The sequence below is a fragment of the Meles meles genome, chromosome 3, assembly GCF_922984935.1.
Source record: "Meles meles chromosome 3, mMelMel3.1 paternal haplotype, whole genome shotgun sequence".
Classification (NCBI taxonomy): Eukaryota; Metazoa; Chordata; class Mammalia; order Carnivora; family Mustelidae; genus Meles; species Meles meles.
The window spans coordinates 78,541,843-78,562,420 of NC_060068.1; the positions used below are offsets into that span (position 1 = coordinate 78,541,843).

A 20,578-nucleotide genomic window follows, 5' to 3' on the forward strand; every position below is an offset into this window, starting at 1 on the left:
GTGGAACAGAATAGAGAGCCCAGAAATAGACCCTCAACTCTATGGTCAACTAATCTTCGACAAAGCAGGAAAGAATGTCCAATGGAAAAAAGACAGCCTCTTCAATAAATGGTGCTGGGAAAATTGGACAGCCACATGCAGAAAAATGAAATTGGACCACTTCCTTACACCACACACGAAAATAGACTCCAAATGGATGAAGGACCTCAATGTGAGAAAGGAATCCATCAAAATCCTTGAGGAGAATGCAGGCAGCAACCTCTTCGACCTCAGCCGTAGCAACATCTTCCTAGGAACAACGGCAAAGGCAAGGGAAGCAAGGGCAAAAATGAACTATTGGGATTTCATCAAGATCAAAAGCTTTTGCACAGCAAAGGAAACAGTTAACAAAACCAAAAGACAACTGACAGAATGGGAGAAGATATTTGCAAACAACATATCAGATAAAGGGCTAGTATCCAAAATCTATAAGGAACTTAGCAAACTCAACACCCAAAGAACAAACAATCCAATCAAGAAATGGGCAGAGGACATGAACAGACATTTCTGCAAAGAAGACATCCAGATGGCCAACAGACACATGAAAAAGTGCTCCACGTCACTCGGCATCAGGGAAATACAAATCAAAACCACAATGAGATATCACCTCACACCAGTCAGAATGGCTAAAATTAACAAGTCAGGAAATGACAGATGCTGGCGAGGATGCGGAGAAAGGGGAACCCTCCTCCACTGTTTGTGGGAATGCAAGCTGGTGCAACCACTCTGGAAAACAGCATGGAGGTTCCTCAAAATGTTGAAAATAGAACTACCCTATGACCCAGCAATTGCACTACTGGGTATTTACCCTAAAGATACAGACGTAGTGATCCGAAGGGGCACGTGTACCCGAATGTTTATAGCAGCAATGTCTAAAAAAAAATTTTTTTTTTTAAAGAGAGACATAGGGGAGTGGTGGAAGGGAGAGGAAGAGAGGGAAAGATCTTAAACAGGCTCTACACCTAGCACTGAGCCAACACAGGGCTCGACCTCATGACCTTGAGATCATGACCTGAGTCAAAATAAAGAGTTGGACACTTACTGAGCAACACAGGCACCCCTCTTATACACATTTTAGAACATGAGAGTCTGTTTAGGTCTAAAATGGATCTGAAGTTAATTTTTCCATATGGTATAAGAATTGAGATTAATTTTTTTTAAAGTGGGTATGCAGTTGTTCTGGTACCATTTCTTGGAAAGAATATTCCTTCCCCCACTGAACTGCTCTGTCACCTTTGTAAAAAACTTACTATATAACCATGTATCTGTTTCTGGATTTCACTAGTTTTCCAGAAGTTTTCAAGCCAGGTAATAAGCCTTCCAATTTTATCTTTTTCAAAATTGTTAAAGCCATACTTTGCCTTTCCATAAAAATTTGTAATTCGTTTGTTTCTGGGGGGGAGAAACTTACTAGAATTTTAATTTGAATCTAGATCAACTGAAAACTGACATCTAAACATTACTGAGTCTTCCAAACTATTAACATGATCTCCCCATTTCTTAAGGTACACTTAATGTCCCTCAGCAAAGTTTTACAATTTTCAGTAGACAGAACTTTCATATATTTTGTAAAATACATTTCTGAAGAGTTCATGTTCAGAGATGCTTATAATGGTATTTTAAAGTTTCTGTAATTTTCATTTCTAAAGATTTTTATTTATTTGACAGAGATCACAAGTAAGCAGAGAGGCAGGCAGAGAGAGAGAGAAGGAAGCAGGCTCTCTGCTGAGCAGAGAGTCTGATGCAGGGCTCGATCCCAGGGATCGAGGGATCATGACCTGAGCAGAAGGTAGAGGCTCTAACCCACTGAGCCACCCAGGCACCCCTGTAATTTTCATTTCTAAAAGATTAGAAAATGCAATTGAATTTTTAACATTAACCTTGTAACTAAATTTACATATTATTTCAACAGGTTTTTTTGCTAAAGATCCCTTAGGAGAGGGGCACCTGGGTGGCTCAGTGGGTTAAAGCCTCTGCCTTCCGCTCAGGTCATGATCTTGGAGTCCTGGGATTGAGCCCCGCACCGGGCTCTCTGCTCAGCAGGGAGCCTGCTTCCTCCTCTCTCTCTGCCTGCCTCTCTGCCTATTTGTGATCTCTCTCTCTCTCTCTGTGTCAAATAAACAAATAAAATCTTAAAAAAAAAAAAAAATCCCTTAGGAGAGGGACAGCTGGTTGGCTCCCCATACTTGTGTTCTCTCTTTCCCTGTCAAATAGAGAAATGGAATCTTTTTTTTTTTTTTAAAGATTTTATTTATTTATTTGAGATAGAGCAAGAAAGAGAGCACAAGCACTAGGCGGGGTGGGGGGCAGGGGTAGAGGGAGAGGGAGAAGCAGGCTCTCAGCTGAGCAGGGAGCTTGATGTGTGGCTTGATTCTGGGACCATGGGATTATGACCTGAGCCAAAAGTAGACGCTTAACTGACTGAGCCACCCAAGCGCCCCATAAATGGAATCTTAAAAAAACAAACAAAAAAAACCCTTAATATATTTTAATGCATGATTACATTATCTGTAAGTACAGATAGCTTTATTTTGTGCTTCCAATTTATATGCCTTTTACTTTTTGTGGCTATGAAGTCCAGAAAAATACTGAATTAAAATGGTGAGAGTAAACAGTCTTGCCTTGCTCCCAATCACAGGGGCTAAGAATTTAGTCAATCACCATCATATATGATGTTAGGCTTTTCATACATACCCTATCAGGTTGAGGAAATCCCTTTTCTTCCTAGTGTGCTGTTTTTTTTTGTTTTTTTTTTTTTTTTAAGATTTTATTTATTTATTTGATAGACAGAGATTGCAACTAGTCAGAGAGGCAGGCAGGGAGAGAGAGGAGGAAGCAGGCTCCCTGCTGAGCAGAGAGCCCAATGTGGGGCTTGATCCCAGGACCCTGGGATCATGACCTGAGCTGAAGGCAGAGGCTTTAACCCACTGAGCCACCCAGGCGCCCCTGGGTTTTTACCATGAATGAATACTGAATTTTGTTAAATGCTTTTCTGCATCCATAGAACTATACTGATTTTTTTCCCTTTAGTCTAATATGGTAAATTATACTGGTTTATTTCTGAATGTTAAAACAACCTTGCATTCGAGATAAACCCTACTCATATGTACTGTATTTTTATAGATTACTAGATCCTATTTTTCTTAAAGATTTTATTTATTTATTTCAGAGAGAGTGAGGGAGGGAGGAGCAGAGCAAGGAGAAGCAGACTCCCTGCTAAGCAGGGAGCCTTATGCAGGGCTCGATCCTCAGGACCCTGGGATCATGACCTAAACTCAAGGCACATGCTCAATGACTAGCACCCAGGTGTCCCTATTAGACCCTATTTTTTAAGATCATGGTTTTTGTTTTTTTTGTTTTTGATTTATTTATTTATTTATTTACAGAGAGCACAAGCAGGCAGAGAGGCAGGCAGAGAGAGAGGAGGAAGCAAGCTCCCTGAGGAGCAGAGAGCCCAATGTGGGACTCGATCCAAGGACCCTGGGATCATGACCTGAGCCGAAGGCAGAGGCTTTAACCCACTGAGCCACCCAGGAGCCCCATATTTTTTAAGATCATGTTAAGGATTATTACTGCATCTACATTCATGAGGGTCATCTATCTCTAGTTCTCTTTTTTCTGTAACATCATTTGATTTTGGTATCAGGATAATGCTGGCCTAAAAAACTAGTTGGGAAGTATTCCCTCCCTTGTTTTCTGAGTTTGTGCAGATTTTGCATTATTTCTTCTTTACACGTTTCATAAATCCTCCAATGATGTGTTCTGGACCTGTCGATTTCTTTATAGGAAGGTTCTGAGTTATGAACTCAACTCTGTTAATACAGGGCTCCCTATATCCTTCTGTTTCTCCTTGAATCCATTTTGATAACTTTCATTTTTTCTAAGAAATGTATCCATTTCATCTAAATCAGACCATGTATTGATACCAATTTGTTCTTATTTCTTTATTAACTTTAACATTTAGAGAATCTGTAATTATATCTGTACTTTCAGTCCTAACAGATATGTGGGAAAAGATCAATTCACCTAGGTTTATAAAATATACTGGGATTTGAGGTTATTTTTCTCCCCAGACAACCAGGTTTTGGTTTCAGTGATCTTTTCTTCAATCTATCGTTTCTTTTTTCACAGACCCCACTCTTAATTTTTTTGGTTTAACTTGGCTCTCTTTTTCTAGCTTCTTAGGGTGAAAGTTTGGATGACTGATTTTAGAACTTTCTTCTCTAATAACTATAAATTTCTCTATAAGCACAGCTTAAGCTTCATCCCTTGGTATCTTGCCAAAGATTCAGGATAAAATTTTACAGAGCTAAGGCTGTATCTTTGTAATTTCAACAAAAACATAGATTTAAAAAAGAGAGTAGCTAAAAGAACACCATGCAAAGAAAAACGTCAGAACACCTGCTTCAAAAATGTAAAGCACACTTTACCCATGAAAACTAAATCTCATAGATTTTATTATTTTTTAAAAAGATTTTATTTATTTATTTGACAGAGAGACACACTAAGAGAGGGAACACAAGCGGGGACAGTGGGAGAAGGAAAAGCAGGCTTTGCAAGGGTAGGGAGCCTGATGCGGGGCTTGATCCCAGGACCAACCTGAGCTGAAGACGCTTAACAAATGAGCCACCCAAGTGCCCCTTAAATATCATAGGTTTTAAAGCTCTAATGGGTTGCCCTGGTAGCTAAGTAGATTTAGCAGCCCAGTCTTGGTTTTGGTTCATGATCTCAGAATCCTGGGATGGAGCCTTGCGTCAGGCTCCACCCTCAGCATGGGGTATGCTTAAGATTCTGTCTCCCTCTTCCTTCACCCCTTCCCCACTTTAAAATAAATAAAACTTATAAAAACATTTTTTGAAGCTCTGACATTAAATTCTTATAACTTTTTCTTTTTTTTTTTTTTTTAAAGATTTTATTTATTTATTTGACACAGAGAGAGATCACAAGTAGGCAGGGAGGCAGGCAGAGAGAGAGGAGGAAGCAGGCTCCCTGCGGAGCAGAGAGCCCGATGTGGGGCTCGATCCCAGGACCCTGAGATCATGACCCGAGCCGAAGGCAGCGGCTTAATCCACTGAGCCACCCAGGCGCCCCTAACTTTTTCTTTTTTATTTATTTATTTGACAGAGAGAGAGAACACAAGCAGGGGGAGCATCAAGCAGAGGAAGAGGGAGAAGCAGGCTTTCCGCTAGGCAGGGAGCCCAATGTGGGGCTCGATCCCAGGACCCTGGGATCATGACCTGAGCCAAAGTCAGATGTTTAACTGACTGAGCCACTTAGGCACCCGTCTTGTAACTTTCAAAATAAGGCCTTCCCAGAAGAAATGTTCCTTCTGGTAAAACTTCTGGTAAAGAAATATAAGGCCACACAGTCCCCAAAACATTGTATGGGAGGAACAGAGAAGAAAAGTACAGGATAAAGGGGGAAGATGGGGATTTCTCAATACATCCACAACTTTACTTTCTAGGCTCTTCTCATCCCTGGCTACTCAATAGAATCACTTTTGAGTTACTCTAACATGAGGTGCGCAGGTTCTATATCATCTGAATTGACCAAAATAGAATCTTTGGGGACAAAGGACCAGGTATCTGCATTTTTAAAAAGCTCCTCTATGACCAGCCAGTCTGAGAACTATGAAACAGGCGGGAAACCTTGTAGGTCTAAAAAAAAATAAAAAATACCTTGATCTGTTGTCTCCGTAGCATGGCAAGCTCTCTCATGTCTCGGAATGGCTGTAGTAAATACTGATATAGTTCAGTTGTGGCTTCTGCAAGGCTGCTATAAGCTTCATCCTCCATCTGATACAAGTCCAGAAGCTCCACCATGCTTTCTGTATTCTTGTGCTTATCCAAGAGCTGTGGAACAAAAAGGTTTTATTATAAAGAATCTGATTATAATAGCCTATAAATACTTCTTTTTAACTCCCTCCTTTATTTTGGGATGTTGGAATACTGAAACATAGAAGAAATGAAAAGCACTGGATGCTTTTCATCATTCATCTCCATGTGGAGACATCTTACTATTCAAGATTGCCTGAATCATCCTTTTCAAACTGCTCTCATCAAATATGATGTTCTGTTCAAATATCCTGTTCTGTGTATTTTCTGGGTCTCCATACTAACTGCCTAGACTTAAGTCTTTAAAAATATATTTCCACGTATCCTACAGCCTTTTCTGTATTTATAAAATTTTTTTTCACTGCTAATATACAAAGTAGTTATCAACTCTTACCAATATTATTCTACTAATTTTCCCAAATCTTCTTGCCACTCCACTCCTCCTCTGAGTTTGGAACTGTCCTACATTAACTTTCAACTCACGCCTATGACATCCCTCAAAATCTAGGTTAATAAAAACCTCAACAGTACTAAAGAGTTTAAGACTGACTATAACAGATTTTTGTAACTCTTACTTGTACTCCTTGTTACTCATGTGTGTGTGTACGTGTGCATACATGCGTGCACTTGTTTTCATTCATTCCTCAACAAATATGGACATCTAACACATGTCAGGCACTGGGCCAAGAGCTGGGCATACAAAAACATGGTATCTCTCTTCATGAAGCTTACAGTGTAGTAAATAAACAGAAACTAAGTTTTTAAAAATTACAAACTGTGATGATATGAAAATTATTTTTAAAGCTTTAAAAAAGTGAAGAATAAAAATAATACTCTATGATGAAACAATGAATCCCATGAGAAAGAATGAGAGTTGGGCAGATGTTGGCACTGTGTGACCTAATTTATAAAAGGTAGAGAGTAGGCAATCCTTTTCCAAGGATCCAAGGAAACTTACATTAAAATTTAAAGAAACATGTAGGCAAGACAGTTTATGTATTTATTCTTGGCCCCCCTTTACCTGCTGACAGTCTCATCTCAAAGGCACAAAATTCTGCTTTTCATTCCATATCTAAAGTTTTCACTACTACCTTCCTCCCCAACTTTTTGCTTTAGTCACCATACCCAACTACACATTTTATATTCAATTTAGAGTCCAAATTCATTTCCTGCCCAGATTCTTAGCACTAAATGTAGTAGCACATACTCATTGGTCTTTTGCCTACTATATTACTAACAATCATGAAGGATCAGATAATCTACCTTAAACTGTTTTTATGACGAAGAAATATTATATAAATACTAGTTATTCTGTTTTAAGGCTACTGTAATTCCAACTTCCACCGCTACCATGGAGAACTTCCACTATCCAGTATCAACTGAATAGTTCCTCTTAGATCGTTTCTCCCCCTGATCGAACTATAAACCCTGGGCAAAATATTACAACACTACTACCCGAAGACACTGTAAAGTGACCAGAAGTAACTAAAAACTGGAGAGAACATCAATACTTAGAAGACAAGAAGACCCTAAGTGACTTTTTATTTATAGCACTTGGTCTGCAGGGAGGCCCCAGGGGCTGCCAGAGGAGAAAAGTTTGGCTAAAATAGAGAACTACAGTCTTGGTGCTTAAAGAATCAGAGGACAGAGTTAAGACAACCACAGCATATAGAAAAGGGGAGAAGTGCAGAAAAGGAGAAAGCCAATAGATGGAAATCTCAGACTGGTATATAAACTCTACTTTCCTCAAGGGGCACCTAGGTGGTTCAGTTGGTTAAGCGTCTGCCTTTGGCTCAGGGCATGATCCCAGGGTCCTGGGATAGAGCCCCACATCAGGTTCCCTGCTCAGCGGGGAGACTGCTTATCCCTCTCTCCCTCTGCCTGCTGCTCTGCCTACTTGTGCTGTCAAATTAAAAAAAAAAAAAAAATCTAAAAAAAAAAAAAAAACAACAACAATCTCTGGAGGAACATAACACAGAGAGGCTTTGTTAGGTACCACTTATAGTGTCCAGAATACAATCCAAATTTCGCAGACCTATAAAGAATTAGGAAAACAAAACAATGCTCAAAAGGATATCAAATGCAGGCAACTTTAAGATGAAATACTTTTGATGTAGCACAGATATTAATTTTTTTTTTTTAAGATTTTATTTGAGAGAGAGAGTGCGCACACAAGCAGGGGTAGGAGCAGAGGGAGAGAGAGAATCAGGCTGTCCTCTGAGCAGGGAGCCCAAAGCAGGGTTCAATCCCAGGACCCTCGGATCATAACCTGAGCTGAAGGCAGACACTCAACTGGCTAAGCCACCCAGGTGCCTCTCGATTTAGCACAGATTTTAAAGCAATTATTTTAAGTGCTAATGGACAGAACTTGTTCATGAAGAATAAACAAAATCTCAAAGAAGAAATAGTATTTTAAAGATTTTATTTATTTATTTGAGAGCGAGCAAACGAGTGAGCATGGGGGAGGTGGGTGTGGGTACCAAAGGGACAAGCCAAATCCCCACTGAATGAGGGCAGTGGGGGGTGGACGAGGGGGTGCCTTGATCCCAGGGCTCCAAGATAACCTGAGTCAAAGTCAGATGATTAACTGAAAGAACCAGCCAGACACCCCTAAAGGACATTCTAGAACAAAAAATATAGTGTCTAAAATAGCCCAGGGCACAGACATAGGAAGAGGTTAAAAGATTAAAAAGTAATCATCTATGATTAGCACTTCTTATTCCCCTAATTCCTTACTGATGCATCAGTAGAGCTCTTATGAAACTGAAAAAAACTTCATTTTTTAAAGATTGTAAATAGTAACTAGGGAAACCCAAAACACCACAGGAGACAAAACCGAAGACACCAGAGAAAATCTTAGCCTCTGACACCTACAGCAACTGCCTAGAATAACACAGTCGAGCCTTTTCTAGGTGGATAAACAAAATCTCACTCTAAAGGCATATTTATCTCAGCTCCTTTTGCCTAGTACCATCATGCCCAGCTTTCAAAAAAAAAAAAAAAATTACAGGGCATATTAAAAAAGCACAGTCTGAAGAGACAGAGCAAGCATGAGAACCATACTCAGGTATAGCAAGGATACAGGAATTATCAGACTAGGAATTTAAACTATGATTAAAATGCTAAGTGATCTCAGAGTGCCTTGGTGCCTCAGTAGGTTGAGCACCCGACTCGGGTTTTGGCTCAGGTTGCAGTCTCATGGGTCGCAGTATCAAGCTCTATGCTCAATGGGGGAGTCAGCTTGAAGGTTCTCACCCTCTGCCCTTTTCCCAGTCCTGTGTGTGCACTCTCTGTCACACACTCTCTCTCAAATACACAAATAAATCTTTTTAAAAATATGCTAAGGAGGGTGCCTGGGTGGCTCCGTTGGTTAAGTGGCTGCCTTCGGCTCAGGTCATGATCCTGGAGTCCCGGGATGGAGTCCCGCACTGGGCTCCCTGCTCAGCCGGGAGTCTGCTTCTCCCTCTGACCCTCTCCCCTCTCATGCTCTCTCTCTCACTCTCAAGTAAATAAAATAATAAATCTTTAAAAAATATATCCTAAGGAATCTAATGGAAAAAGCAGACAACATGCAAGAACTTACGTATATAACATAAATAGAGGGTTGGAAATACTAGGAATCAAAAGGAAATGCTATAAATCAAAACCACTTAAATGCAAAAATGCCTTCAATGGGCTTATTTTTAGACTGGACGCAACAACAACAACAAAACAAACTAACAAATGAGCTTGAAGAAATGTCAGTAGAAACTTCCAAAACTGAAATGCAAAAACAAAAACAAAAAAATTTCAAAGAACAAAATATCCAAGAAGCATGGGAAAATTACCTATAAAAGAGTAAGGAAAAATTCTCAGAATTCTCTTCAGAAACCATGCAAACAAGAGAAGTAGAGTGAAATAATTAAGAGTTGGCTGGCTGGCTGGCTGAATCAGAAGAGCATACCACTCTTGATCTTGGAGTTGTGAGTTCAAGTCCCATCCTGTGTGTAGAGATTAGTTAAGAAAGAAAGAAAGAAATTAAGAGTAAACCTTAAAAAAGAAGTTAAAAATCCATATACCTAGAATTCTGTATTCAGTGAAATTACCTTCAAAACTGAACGAGAAATAAGAGATCTTCAGGCAAACATAAAGAGCTTGATCCCAAGACCCTGAGATCATGACATGAGCCGAAGGCAGAGGCTTAACCCACTAAGCCACCCAGGCACCCCTCCCTATTACTATTCTTAACAGATCTAACATAATAGTTTACTCAAAATAGCAGCCACAATATATCCAGTGATTACACCTTACAGATTAATAAAATAAGTAACAGGTCAAAAGGGACAAGACTGGGCACCTGGGTGGCTCAGTGGGTTAAAGCCTCTGCTTTCGGCTCAGGTCATGATCCCCCGGTCCTGGGATCGAGCCCCGCATCTGGCTCTCTGCTCAGTGGGGAGCCTGCTTCCCTTCCTCTCTCTCTGGCTGCCTCTCCCCTTACCTCTGATCTCTGTCTGTCAAATAAATAAATAAATAAAATCTTAAAGAAAAAAAAGGGGGACAAGACTAAAGAACTGGGAATACCTTGTTATAAGGTACTTTTACTATATGTAAAGTACAACATTATTTGAAAGAAAGTTTGGTTAGTATTGCAAATGTTATTATTGCAAACTTGACTGTAACCACTAAAGAAAGTTTTAAAAAGTATCACAGACATGCTAATTGAGGATACTAACTGAGGGGGGGGGGAAAAAACAAACCAACAGAATATAATACCAGAAGTTAATACCAGAAGTCCAAAAGAGTGGAAAACAAAAAAAGGACAAGAACTGGACAATAAACAGAATATAGTAACAGATATGGTAGGTACTACTCCAACTGTATCAATCATCACTTTAAACATCAATGGCTGAAACACACTTATTAAGAGAGACTGTCAGGGTGAACGTAAAACCAAGATCCAACTAGACATTGTCTCAAAGAAACTCACTTTAAATACAGACACAGATAGGTTAAAGTGGTAAAAACATACCATTTAACACTAATCAAAAGAAAGCTACAGTAGCTATATTACTTTCAAATAAAGCAGATTTCAGAACAAGGAAAATTATTAGAGAAAATTATAAAAATAGTTAATTCTCCAAAGACATAATAATCCTTAATGTGTATATGCTCAAAAGTATAACACTAAAATACCCAAGATAAAAACAGATACAACTACAAGGAAAAAAGTATTAGTCCACTATGACAGCTGGAGACATCAAGATCCCTTATCAGTAATGGACAGATCCAAAAGGCAGAAAATCAATAAGGACAGCTGAACTCAACGGCACCATCAACTGGACATATTTGACACCTATCAACTATATCATCCAATTGCAGCCAAAATACATAGTCTTTTTGAGATCACAAGGAACATTCACCAAGACAGATCTTGTTCTAGGCCCAAAACACATCATGATAAATTTAAAAGAACAGAAATCACCCAAAGTATGCTCTTAGACTACAATGAAATTAAACTAAAAATCAGTAACGGAAATATTGCTGGAAACTCCCCAAATCCTTGGGAGATTTAACAACACAATTTTAAGTAGTGCATGGGTCAAAGAAAAAAGGAAAAAACTTAAATATTTTCAACTAAGTGAAAACACAACTTGACAAAATTTTTTTGGGTCATAGTAAAAGTGCTTAGAGGAGAATCTGTAGCACTGAATGCATATATTACAAAAGTGTAAAATCAGTAATCTAAACCTTTACCTTAGAAAAGAGCAAATTAAATTCAAAGACTACAGGAGAAAAAAAAAGAATTTAGAGTATAAATCAATGAAACTGAAAAAGAGAAATTAATAAAAAAAATCAATGAAACAAAAACTCTGGTTCTTTGAAAACATCAATAAAATTGATAAACGTCTATCAAGGTTAACAAAGAAAAAGAGAAGACACAAATTACTAGTATCAGAAATGAAAAGGGACATCATTACTGATCCCATAGACATTAAGAAGAGTATTAAGAACATCTCTATGCCCACAAATTCAAAAAACTAGGTGAAATAGATGAATTCCTCAAAAGAGACACTCTAATAAAACATAAGAACAGATGATCTGAACAGGCCTTTATTCAAGAAACTGAATTAATAACTAATAACCTTGCAAAATAGAAAACACCAAGCCCAGATGGGCTCACTGGTGAAGTCTACCAACAATTTAAGGAAGAAATCTCGCCGATTTTCTATAATCTCTCAAGAAAACCAAACAGAGGGATTACTTCCTTATAGAGGGAATACTTCCTTACTCTAAAGAGGTCAGCATGTGCCTAATACCAGAAACAATGACATTACAAAAAAACTACAGACCAACATCTCTCATGAATGTGGATGCAAAAATCCTCAACAAAATATTAGGAAGTACATCCAACATTGTATAAAAAGAACTATTGTGGGGCGCCTGGGTGGCTCAGTGGATTAAGCCGCTGCCTTCAGCTCAGGTCATGATCTCAGGGTCCTGGGATCGAGTCCCGCGTCGGGCTCCCTGCTCAGCAGGGAGCCTGCTTCCCTTCCTCTCTCTCTGCCTGCCTCTCTTGTGATTTCTCTCTGTCAAATAAATAAATAAAAAATCTTTAAAAAAAAAAAAAAAAAAAGAACTATTGTATTACCACCAAATGTGACTTATTCAAGGTATGCAAGACTGATTCACTGTTTTAAAAAAAAATCAATGTAATCTATCATATCACAGTCTAAAGAAAAATCATATGATATTAATAAATGCAGGAAAAAATCTGACAAAACCCAACACCATTCATGAGAAAGAATTACCATCATACTAGGAATATAGGGAAATTTTCTCAACCTGATAAAGAACAAAAAACCTATTGCTAACATATTTAATTGTGATAAACTAGATGCTAAACAAGGCAAGGACGTCCCCTCTCACTATTCCTATTAAACATCATACTGGAAGTCCTAGTTAATGCAACAAGAAATAAAAGGTATACAGACTGGGAAGAAACAGAACTGTCTTTATACAGATGACATCACTCTGTAGAAAAATCCAAAGGAACAGACAAAAGAAAAGAGAAAAAAAGAAGCCTTCCAAAAATAACTTGTTAGTACACAAAAATTGAAATACTTTGGTATAAATCAATGCACAAGATCTAAATGAAGAAAATTACACAATTCTGATCAAAGACATCAAAGATCTAAACAAATGGAGAAATATCCATATACATGGATTGGAAGACTTAACTACTGTCAAGATGTCAGTTCTTTTCATCTTGATCTATAGACTCAACACAATGCCAACCAAAGTATCAGCAAGTTATTTTGTGGCCATCAACAAACCATTTCTAAAGTTTACATGGAAAGGTAAAAGTCTCAGAACGGCCAACACAATACTGAAAAACAAAGTCAGAGTATTGACACTATCCAACTTCATTAGTCACTAGAAAGCTACAGTAGTCAAGACAGAGGGGTTACTAATAAAAGAACAGATTAACAGAATAGAGTCCAAAACAAACCCACATAAATACAGACCAGTGATCTTTTGACAAAGGAGCAAAAAGGCAATTCAATGAATAGTCTTTTTTTTTTTTCCTGAGATTTAATTTTATTTACTTGACAGAGAGAGAGACAGTGAGAGAGGGCACACAAGCAGGGGAAGTGGGAGAGGGAGAAGCAGGCCCCTGACTGAGCAGGAAGTCTGATGTGGGGCTCCATCCCAGGATGCGGGGATCATGACCTGAGCCAATCGCAACTGAGCCACCCAGGCAACCCTGAATAGTCTTTTCAATAAATGGGCATCCATATGAAAGGAAGGAAGGAAGGAAGGGAAGGAGGGATGGAGGGAGGGAAATCTAGACCTTACAAAAAGATTAACTCAAAATTGATCATGGACCCACATGTAAAAATGCAAAATTATAAAACTCCTAGAAAATAACTAAGAGAAAATTTTAGTGACCATGGGTTTGATAGATGTTTTAGACACAACACCCAAGCACAATCAATGAAGAAAAAAATTGGTAAGCTGGACTTTGTTATAATACTTAACCGGAAGACGCTCAAGGAGCACCCGAGTGGCTCAATCAGTTAAGTGTCTGCCTTTGCTCAGGTCATGATCCCAGAGTCCCGGGACAGTGCCTGGCATTGGGCTCCCTGCTCAGTGGGGAGTCTGTTTCTCCCTCTACCCCTCCCCCTTGCTTATGCTCTCTCTCAAAAAAATAAAATATTAAAAAAAAAAAAAAGGAGAGACAAGCTACAGAGAAAACACTTGGAAAAACATTTCTGACAAAGGACTGTTATGCAAAATATACAAAAAACTCCCAAAACTCAACATTAAGGAAACAACCCAATTTAAAAACGGACAAAAGATCTGAAGAGACCTCACCAAATAAGCTATACAGATGCCAAGTAAGCATATGAAGAGATGATCAATATCATAGAGTCATCTGGGAACGGCAGATTAAAACAATGAGATGCCATTACACACCTGACAATACCAAATGCTGGCAAGGATATGGCACAACCAGAATTCCCATTTATTGTTAGTGGCAATGTATTCTTATGATCTGTTGTTGGGCACATGCACATCAAGGATTATTAGGTTTTCTTAGAGAATTAACCCTTTTATTATATAATTATCCTCTTTACCCTTAATAATTTTCCTTGGTCCAAAGTCTGCTTTATCTCAAATTAATATAAGCTACTCCAACTTTCTTTTGATTAGTGTTAGCATGGTTGGTGTCTCTTTCTTACAAAACTAAATATTCTCACCATAAAATCCAGCAATCATGTTCCTTGATATTTACCTAAATGAGGTGAAAATCTAATCCAAACAAAACCTGCACATAAAGGTTATAGGAGCTTTATTCATAAATGCCAAGACTTAGAAGCAACAGAGATGTCCTCCAATAAGTAAATGAATAAACAAACTGTGTACATTCACACAATGGAATATTCATTCAGCACTTAAAAAAAAAAAAAGAAAGCTGTCAATCCACCAAAAAAAAGGTGGGGGGAGGGGAGAACCTTAGATGCATATTCAAAGGTGAAAAGCAGCCAATCTGAAAAGGCTACCTATTTTAGGATACCAATTCCATAACATTCTGGAAAAAGCAAAATATAGAGAAAGGCTAGAAAGAAAAAAAAATCACTAGTTGCCAGAGGCTAGAGAGATGTGGCACACTCCAGTGAATGAATAAGGGAACCATGAGATTTTTAGAGCAGTGTTAACTGTTATGTATGATACTGTAATGATGGATACAGACACTCTCCTTTCGTCAGTCAGAGAATTGCAAAACCCAAAGAATGACCACTTATATAAAGTATGCTCTTTAATATTAGGGGAGACTGTGGGCACGAGGGGAATAAATGGGAACTTTATGTATTTTCTGCTCAGTTTTTCTGTAAACCTAAAATTCATATAAAACCAAAACTATCGGGGTGTCTGAGTGGCTCAGTCAGTTAAGCATATGACTCTTGACCTCAGCTCAGGTCTTGATCTCAGGGTCTTGAGTTCAAGCCCCTCCCACCCCAGGCTCCTCACTAGATGTGGAATCTACTGAATGAATGAAGGAATGAAAGAATAATTAAAACAAAGTCCATTAATTTTTATATAATACAAACCTACTTAAGACAACATTGTATTTCACTGTACATGTGCTTATTTTCATTTTTTTAAAAAAAGATTTGGTTTATTTGTTAGAAAACAGGAAGAGCGGCAAGCAGAGGGAGAAGCAGGCTCCCCACTGAGCAAGCAGTCAGAGGGAGAAGCAGGCTGCCAGCTGAGCAAGAAGCCCAGTGCAGGACTCAATCCCAGAACCCTGAGTCAAAGGCAGATGCTTAACCATCTGAGCCCACCCAGGCATCCCATGTATGCCTATTTTTAAAGTAAAACAAAAAAAGATTAAAACACAATAACCAATTAATATCAATTATTGTCTCTGCTAAGCCCTTATTATTTTATAGGGTGATCAGATCAATGTCTTTTGGCTTTGTTAACAAGTGGTTTTTGTTTAGTTTTTTAAAAATTTATTTATTTGACAGGCACAAGTGCAGGGAGCAGCAGGCAGAAAGACAATTCTTTCTATACTACAGTGTAGTTATATACTACAGTGGTCAGAAAAGCTTGGAAGGGTATCAGAGTGCATGCAGAGAAATCAGTTCACAGACTCCCAGGTATGTCTATGAAACTTGGTGGAAGTTTACACTGGGGGAGAGAACAAAGATTCAAGAAATGTTCTGGAGATAAAAATCAGTGGTACTTGGTGAAAGACCAGATTTTAAGACAGACAGAATTAAGGATGACTACTAGGGTTCTGGCATTAACTGAGACAAAAAAAAAAACCAAACGAACAGAGACAGGTTTTTAGTGGCAAAGATTAACAGACTCAGAGACACCATCCAAATTGCTTTTTAGATACCCAATAGGAGAGTCATGTAGGGGATACAAAATGTCCAATGTTCTTATCCTTAAGAAGTCTAAAATCTAACTAGGGAAGCAAACTAACAGACATAAAAATAAAACACTGATTATATAAAAGAAGTAAAATGTTACCGAAAAGGTGGATCAGAGTAGGCTAATGCAGATGAAAAAGGTGTTCTAAAGCTAGTATTGGAACTGGGTTTTTGAAGGAGGAGAAGTGCTGCATAGGTGAAGGAAGGTAAGCCAGACTTGAGAAATCACATGAACAGAAGCATCCTGGATAAGGAATCTGGGTGGGATGAGGGGTAACAAAGTTATCATGTTCTCTGAAGTCTGGAGGGTACACGCTAGGGAACAGAACATCACACTGAGTCTGTAAATACAGCACATGCTCATAAGCAGTGAAAATACCTATGGAGTAGGAAAAAAGAACGATGTATGTGGTCAACCTGCCTTCTTTAATTTAGTTCTATGTTCAACTCAACTAAATAACCAAATCAAATAGATGGTCATTTAGTATCTGGTTACTCAAAACATGGTCTGTGACCAGCAACACCAGCATCATGTTCAGAACCTGTTATAAATATGGAACCTGAAGGCCCACTCCAGAAGCACAAAATCTGAATCTGAATTTTAGTAAGATTGCCATGTAAAAAGCACACATGCCAAAGTTTGAGACACTCTACTTCAGGAACACCTTAATATACCCGTATTAACAATGAAGTGAGGCAAAAGTCTCTCTAAAGTTATAGAAATTATGGCAGGTGACTTTTCTTTAATCAGAAACAATTTTTCCCTCTCACTCTCTCACTACATTTACTGTTAGATCCATTAGCACTATGGGCACACCTTGTTTTATTGTGCTTCACTTTACTGCACTTCAGATAATCTGTTTAACAAACTGAAGGTTCGTGGCAATCCTGTCTGTGTCAAGCAAGTCTATCAGCGCCATTCTTACAACAGCATTTGCTCCATCTTATCTGTGTCACATTTTGGTAATTTTCACAGTATTTCAAGCTTTGTCATTAGTATCTTTGTTAGGTGATCTGTGATCAGTACTCTCAGATGTTGCTATTCTAATAGTTTTGGGGATCATGGACCATGCCCATATAACATGGTGAACTCAACTGATCAATGTTGTATGTTCTGAGTGCTCAACTATCCAATCCCCTCTCTTCCTCTCCTGTGGACTTCCTACTCCCTGAAATACATCAGTATGAAGATTAGCCTAACTGATAACCTGACAATGGCCTCAAAGTGTTCAGGTTAAGGTGAACTTTAAATCAAACACTAGAAATGATTAAGCTTGGTGAAGTCATATCAAAAGCTGAGAGTGGCTTCTTTTTTTTTTTTTTTTAAAGATTTTACTTATTTATTTCACAGAGAGAAATCACAAGAGAGGCAGGCAGAGAGAGAGGAAGGGAAGCAGGCTCTCCGCCGAGTAGAGAGCCCGATGTGGGACTCGATCCCAGGACCCTGAGATCATGACCTGAGCCGAAGGCAGCGGCTTAACCCACTGAGCCACCCAGGCGCCCCTGAGAGTGGCTTCTTGCACCAGGTAACCAAGTTGTAAATGTCAAGGAACACTTCATAAAGGTAATTAAAAGTGCTACTCCAATGAACACACAAATGATAAAAAAAAAAAAAAGTGACAGAGCCTTATTGTTGATAAACAAAGTTTCTAGTGGCCTGAATAGTTGAAACCAGCCACAATACTCCCTTAAGCCACGGCCTAAATCCAGAGAAAGGCCTAACTCTTTTCAATTCTATGAAGGCTGAAAGAGGTGAAGAAGCTTCAGAAGACAAGTCTGAAGCTAGCAGAGGGTGATTCAAGAGGTTTAAGGAGAGAAGATGTCTCCATAAGGTAAAAGTGCAAGGTGAAACAGAAAGTACTGATGTAGAAACTACAGTCAGTAACCCAAGAAAGATCCAGCTCAAGCAATTCATGAAGGTGGCTACATTAAGTACCAAATTTTCAATGCAGACGAAACAGTCTTACATCATTATAGTGGAAGAAGATGCATCTACAACTTTCACAGCTAGACAGAACTCAGTGCCAAGCTTCAAAGCTTCAAAGGATAGAGACTAACTCCCTTGTTAGGGGCTAATGCAGTTGGTGACTCTAAACTGAAGCCAATACTCATTTACCATTCCCCAAATCCCAAAAATCCTAGGACACTTAAGAATTATGCTAAATCTACTCTGTCTATGCTGTACAAATGCCAAATACCTGGATGACCGCACATCTATTCACAATATGATTTACTGAATATTTTAACCTCACTGCTTAAAGTATCTACTGCTCAGAAAAAAAAATTCACTTCAAAATCTTACTGTACACTGACAATACGCCTAATCACCCAAGAGCTCTCACAGAGATGAATAGTGAGGGTGGTTTTCATGCCTGCTAACACTATAAGCATTCCGCAGCCTATGGATCAAGCAGTAATTTTGACTCTCACATCTTATTCTTTAGGAAATATATTTCCTAAGGCTTTATCTGCCATAGAGAGTGATTCCTCTGATAGATCTGGACAAAGTTAACTGAAAACCTCTGGAAAGGATTCACCATTCTAGACACCATTAAAAATACTCAGGATTTATGGGACAACGTCAAAGTATCAACAGGAGCAGGAGTTTCAAAGCAGTTGAGTCCAACCTTCAGGAATGATTTTGAAGGGTTCAAGACTTTAATGGAGGAAGTAACTGTAGATGTGGTGGAACAAATAAAGTGGTTTCTTTTTTTTTTTTTTTTTTAAGATTTTATTTATTTATTTGACAGAGAGAGATCACAAGTAGACAGAGAGGCAGGCAGAGAGAGAGAGAGGGAAGCAGGCTCCCTGCTGAGCAAAGAGCCTGATGCGGGACTCGATCCCAGGACCCCGAGATCATGACCCGAGCCGAAGGCAGCGGCTCAACCCACTGAGCCACCCAGGCGCCCAATAAAGTGGTTTCTTGAGACAAAATTTACTCCTGGTGAAGATGCTGTGATGACTGCTGAAATGACAACAAACGATTCAGAATATCACATAAACTTAGTTGATAAAGTAGGGCAGGGTCTGAAAGGACAGACTCCCAATTATGCTAGAAGTTCTATTGTGGGTAAAATGCTGTCAGTCAGCATCACATGCTATAGAGATATTGTTCATAAAAGGAAGAGTCAATCAATGCAGCAAACTTCACTGTTGTCTGATTTTAAAAAATTACCGCAGCCACCTCAACCTTCAGCAGCCATCACCTTGATCAGTCTGTAGCCAACAGCATTGAGGCAAGACCCTTCATCTCTAAGAAATTACAACTCACAGAAAGCTCAAAAGATTACCATTTTTCAGCAGTAAGGTTTGCTTTTTGTGTTTTTTTTTTTTTTTAATGATTTAGTTATTTATTGGAGGAGGGGGGCAGAGGGAGAACAAGAGAGAATCTTAAGTAGACTCCACGCTGAGTGCAGAGCCTGACATGGGGGTTGATGTCACTACCCTGAGATCATGACCTGAGCTGAAACCAATAGTCAGACACTAACTGACTGCGCCACGCAGTGCCCCTGAAGTTATTTGTAAATTAAGGTATGTACATTGTTTTTTGTTTTTAGATAAAACACTATTACACACTCAACAGACTATAGTATAGTGGAAACAACATTTATATACACTTGAAAACCAAAATATTCATTTCATTTAACTTCTTTTACTGTGACATCTGCTTTACTGTGGTGGTCTGAAACCGAACCCACAATATCTCTAAAGTATGCCCATGTTTAAACTAAAACTGAGCCAAACCTCTCATTTCTCATGGTTCAGTTTTCTATTAAAGCACTTTTAATGGACGGAGACCAGTGAGGGGGGGGGCGTTTTTAGCTATTCTAAGGGGAAAAAAACACAAAGTTATTACTGAAGTCAATCACAGGATGATCTTAATTAAGACAGGTACAGAATAACAAAAATCAGCCTGGTCTTATCTCCAGCACTAGGAGGGATGATATCTCCAGTATGTAAGCCATTTCATGAAAGTGGATGTTGAAAGGCAATGGCCACTGAGATGCCTGGGTGGCTCAGTTGGTTAAGCACCTGACTTGGTTTTGGCTTAGGTCATGATCTCAAGGGTCATGATACTGAGCCGTGCCCAGCTCCCCCACTCAAAAGGGAGCGTGCTTGAAGATTTCTTTCTCTGCCCCTCCCCGACTCACAAAGGAGTGTGCGCAGGGCGTGCTCTCAAATAAATAAATCTTTAAAATACAAGTAAATAAAAATAAAGGCAATGACCATTGGTTTGAAATCATCAAATTAACTCTTTTCATTCTGATGAAATGCTTACTT

At 38.9% G+C, this 20,578-nt stretch overlaps 1 protein-coding gene across 1 annotated transcript in view; it reads right to left on the reverse strand.

Annotated features, from left to right (window-relative positions):
• JMY (junction mediating and regulatory protein, p53 cofactor) overlaps positions 1-20,578 on the reverse strand; it is a 111,673-nt gene that overhangs the window by 67,238 nt on the left and 23,857 nt on the right. The window contains 1 exon segment of the mRNA XM_045999261.1: positions 5,718-5,891. Coding sequence (XP_045855217.1) covers positions 5,718-5,891 — 174 coding nt within the window.